Below are 3,750 nucleotides of genomic sequence, written 5' to 3' on the forward strand. Positions count from 1 at the left end.
ATACACAATTATTAGATTGCTATCTGTCGGACTATAGATTTAGTAGAAAGGAATCCACCAGAAAAATCCAATGTATTTTTAAAAGAATGCTACATTTTACTGCTTCTCCTTCCTTTGGCTTCTGGAATTTAACCTCCATCTGACCCATCTCCATTCTAATAGTGTAGAGCCACTTTGGCTCTATTAGGACTTCCTTAAAGTTATCTTCTTTTTTCTGTTGCATGAACTGCACAGCCAGTTTTTCAATCAGCATTTTTTTTTAATTTTTTTTTCAACGTTTTTATTTATTTTTGGGACAGAGAGAGACAGAGCATGAACGGGGGAGGGGCAGAGAGAGAGGGAGACACAGAATTGGAAACAGGCTCCAGGCTCCGAGCCATCAGCCCAGAGCCTGATGCGGGGCTCGAACTCACGGACCGCGAGATCGTGACCTGGCTGAAGTCGGACGCTTAACCGACTGCGCCACCCAGGCGCCCCATCAATCAGCATTTTTAAAGTTTATTTATCTATTTACACACAACCTTGTTCTAGAAATGGTTTAAGGTGGCTTAAAAGAAACCATAAAATATATCAAGAAATTAGTGACAGAAGAGGCAGAAATGAAGCTTCTGTAGAAATGCTTATACAATCCTATCATTGACACCGGGTGGACCACGGATTTGGCTCTAAGCTTTCTCACAGGCAGTCAGAAAAGGAAACTTAATCATTTGCAGTGTCCACAAAACAAAAACAAATCAATTACCCAGGCAAAGAACTGTTATTCGCAATACTGAGACCAGAAAGAAATTTCTCTTTGAGAGGCTTCATAGAGATGGTCAGTGTATGATGTCATCACCAGTATTCTCGGTAGCAACCTAATTGAAAACATAAAAGATAAATTTCACAGGGCTTTTCTTATTACCTTCAACATAACAGATGGCATCACAGCAACTTGAAAACCGGGAAAGCCATTTTATCATGAGTTTGAGGGTTGGGGGTGAGCACAAGGTACTCCTATCTCCCCTCTGCTAGGCAAAACCAAAGGTAAGTTTTAGAACAACGGGATCTAATCCAGTACCAATAATGGTTTCAGAGAAATTCTAAAACCTCTAAATTTGTATGCATTTTATGAATAGGTAAGTTCATTTTTCTTAACAGAGAAACCATCGTGTATCAGATCCTCAATGTACACAAGCAATTCACAAAAGCTAGGTACAATTTCTAGAAAACCTAGAGGATTAATCACGCTACCTTTCTCCTATTCTTCATATTTTTCCCCACAGCCTAGCTTTCCTCCCCACCTCCCACTCCTGCAAAAAGAACCTTTTTTGTTTCCATTTGATCTCACAGCATAGGCAAGCTTGTCAGCATGGTTAAAAATTTGCGTTCTGGCTGAAGAAAGAAGCTTGAGCAGACATCTTGATGCTGGGTAAATGCAGACGGGTTCCTCAAAGGCTGCTGGGCACTGCACGGGAGGCTCCAAGTTGTGCTGCGGGGTGAGCTTTTTGAAGAGATACTCACCCAGCCCGGCCTGAGGGCCAGCCAGCCTGCGGAGGTTGGTGAGGTGGTCGCCCATCTTCTTGATGACTTTCATCTCCTCCTCTAGGAAGTGGCTTTTGAGGAGGTCACAGAGACCGGGATCTCCGTTGGCGGCACCCAGGGCATGCAGATCCAAAAGGGCCTGGTTCAGGTTCTTCTCCAAGGCCATGGCGGCTTCCATGGCGTCCACGCTGCCACGCCACCCATCTTGGGACAGCTCTTGCCAGTCCTGAAGGAAGGGGCAGCCGCTCCACTGGTTTCGCATCTTAAAGAGACGGTGGGCGCCCTCACGCTTCTCCTCAGCTAACTCTTGGAAGAAGCGGCCCATGCCCTTCGGAGCTACATCGTTGCCTCCTTCAAAATAGAAGCGAAGAGAGAGGTAGGTGTAGGAGGCCTGCAGATGCAGGTTCACCAGGCGCTGGAGTGCAGCCTCCATCTGGGCGGAATAATTCTGCTGGATCTGGGTGCTCATGGTTGGTGAGCCGTGAGGAGCGAAGCGTAAAATATGGTGCTTGAGGGTCTTGGAAGCACGGGAGAGCAGAGGATTCCACCGGAAGTTGTAACTGAAGGGGAGGGCCTAGAGGTGAGAGGTTGGCAGGGATAGGAGGAGGTAGGGAAGGGCTGGGGCTACCCAGTCTGTTCAATCCGATAGACAGTTCTAGAGGGCTGCAGGGTGAACTCTAAGTCTAGTTTTTGATAAGAGTTTAATTCTTTCTTTCCTAATTATTAGAAAGGAGTTTTTACCTCTCATTGTGCCCCGTTTCTTACTTACAAGATGAGGTAAGAACGTTCAAGGTTAAGAATGTTAAGTATCGATAGTGAAATGCCTCCAGTCTTCATTTGTGACTTAAAACTCCCTTGTTTCTTATTTTATAGAGTCTATAGGAATTTATCGTTTCCTGCTCCTAAAGCCTCGTTTACAGGGTGACTATTAGTTCCAGTTTGTCCAGAGCAGTCTTGTTGTCCTGGTGCAATTATTAATAGTTTCCCCTAATAAATAAATAAAATAGTATCCCCGTTCACACTCAAAAGGGTCCTTGTTTGGAATATACATTACATGGTCACCTTACTTATTATTATTAAGAAGGTCAAAATCTACACTATCGAATGAGAAATGGATGAGCTTCTAAGACATTGAATTTGGACATAATTCATTTCCACTTTATTAATTAATCATACCAGTAAGAATCCCATCATAAATTTTCTACTAGTCAGGCTTCATTTTTTCATGTGTTGATGCATTTATTCCTTCTAATAGAAGATCTACTGGATACCGTTTATGTGCCAGGTGTTTTGTTAGGTACTGGTGGCTTCTTGTGATTACCCAGATATTCCACCATTAACTTAAACATGTCATGTGAAAGGGAAGTAAAGATGAAAGTGTAGACTTATAAATCCTACCACAATAGAAAATAATCCATACAGGATGAGTTAGCTATTCTCAGTTGGAAGATGAGGGTAGAACTAGATGATCTCATAGGGTCTCTTCCAGGTTTGTGATTTCATGTTTAGCATTTTATTTTCCTAAATACCACTTGCCTGGGGCTGTTTCACAATTAGAACACTTTAATGTGTTTTCTGTCAAACAGGAAGGCATATGCTATTCAGGATAAACAATATTTGAACCCAGAGAGGAAAGTTTGCACTCAACCTTGGACCTACTTCTAAATGAAAATAAAAATTCATTCTCTTGCAGCTACTTTCTTTTTTTTAAATATTTTTAAATGTTTATTTTTGAGACACACACACACACACAAACACACACACACAGAGGCAGAGAAAAAGGGAGACACAGAATCTGAAGCAGGCTCCAGGCTCTGAGCTGTCAGCACAGAGCCCGACACGGGGCTCAAACTCACAAATGGTGAGATCATGGCCTGAGCCGAAGTCGGATGCCCAACCGTCCAACCCACTGAGCCACCCAGTCTTTTGCAGCTACTTTCAACTTTTATTTTCTATGTTGCTGGAAACTGACATGTTAAAATTTCAAAAAGAGATCTGCAGTCTCCGTTCACTGCTGAAGCCAAAATATGGGCATATATCCTGTAAATTGTAAATTTTTTTCATGGAAGGTTGTGCCCAAAAGTATTCTCATACTGCATTTGGAATTTGCAAAAACTGTTAGAATTCAGGAATAGCACATTTTTCAACCCTGGGGGGAACGGGGTAAAACGGAAGTAGTTGTGCAGCCTTTCTAGTCTTAGTTCTAGAGCAAAAAGAGGAGGCTGGAGG

At 42.8% G+C, this 3,750-nt stretch overlaps 1 protein-coding gene across 1 annotated transcript; it reads right to left on the reverse strand.

Annotated features, from left to right (window-relative positions):
• Nucleotides 1–525: 525 nt before the first annotated feature.
• LOC125157814 (ferritin light chain-like) lies at nucleotides 526–1,990 on the reverse strand. Its single transcript, XM_047844846.1, has 2 exons — nucleotides 1,501–1,990; nucleotides 526–854 (listed from the first exon to the last, which is right to left on the reverse strand). The coding sequence occupies exons 1-2, from the start codon at nucleotides 1,988–1,990 to the stop codon at nucleotides 832–834; spliced, it is 513 nt and encodes a 170-aa protein (XP_047700802.1). The 3' UTR covers nucleotides 526–831.
• Between the last annotated feature and the right edge of the window lie 1,760 nt (nucleotides 1,991–3,750).

The sequence above is a fragment of the Prionailurus viverrinus genome, chromosome X, assembly GCF_022837055.1.
Source record: "Prionailurus viverrinus isolate Anna chromosome X, UM_Priviv_1.0, whole genome shotgun sequence".
Lineage (NCBI taxonomy): Eukaryota > Metazoa > Chordata > Mammalia > Carnivora > Felidae > Prionailurus > Prionailurus viverrinus.

What these genes read in the sequence shown, in the direction of transcription:
- LOC125157814 (XM_047844846.1), bottom strand. Translation starts at nt 1,990, where the DNA reads ATGAGCACCCAGATCCAGCAGAATTATTCCGCCCAGATGGAGGCTGCA. An exon ending in TGGCCCTCAGGCCGGGCTGG is followed by an intron (nt 855 to 1,500) that starts GTGAGTATCTCT and finishes GTTTTCAATTAG; the next exon opens with GTTGCTACCGAGAATACTGG.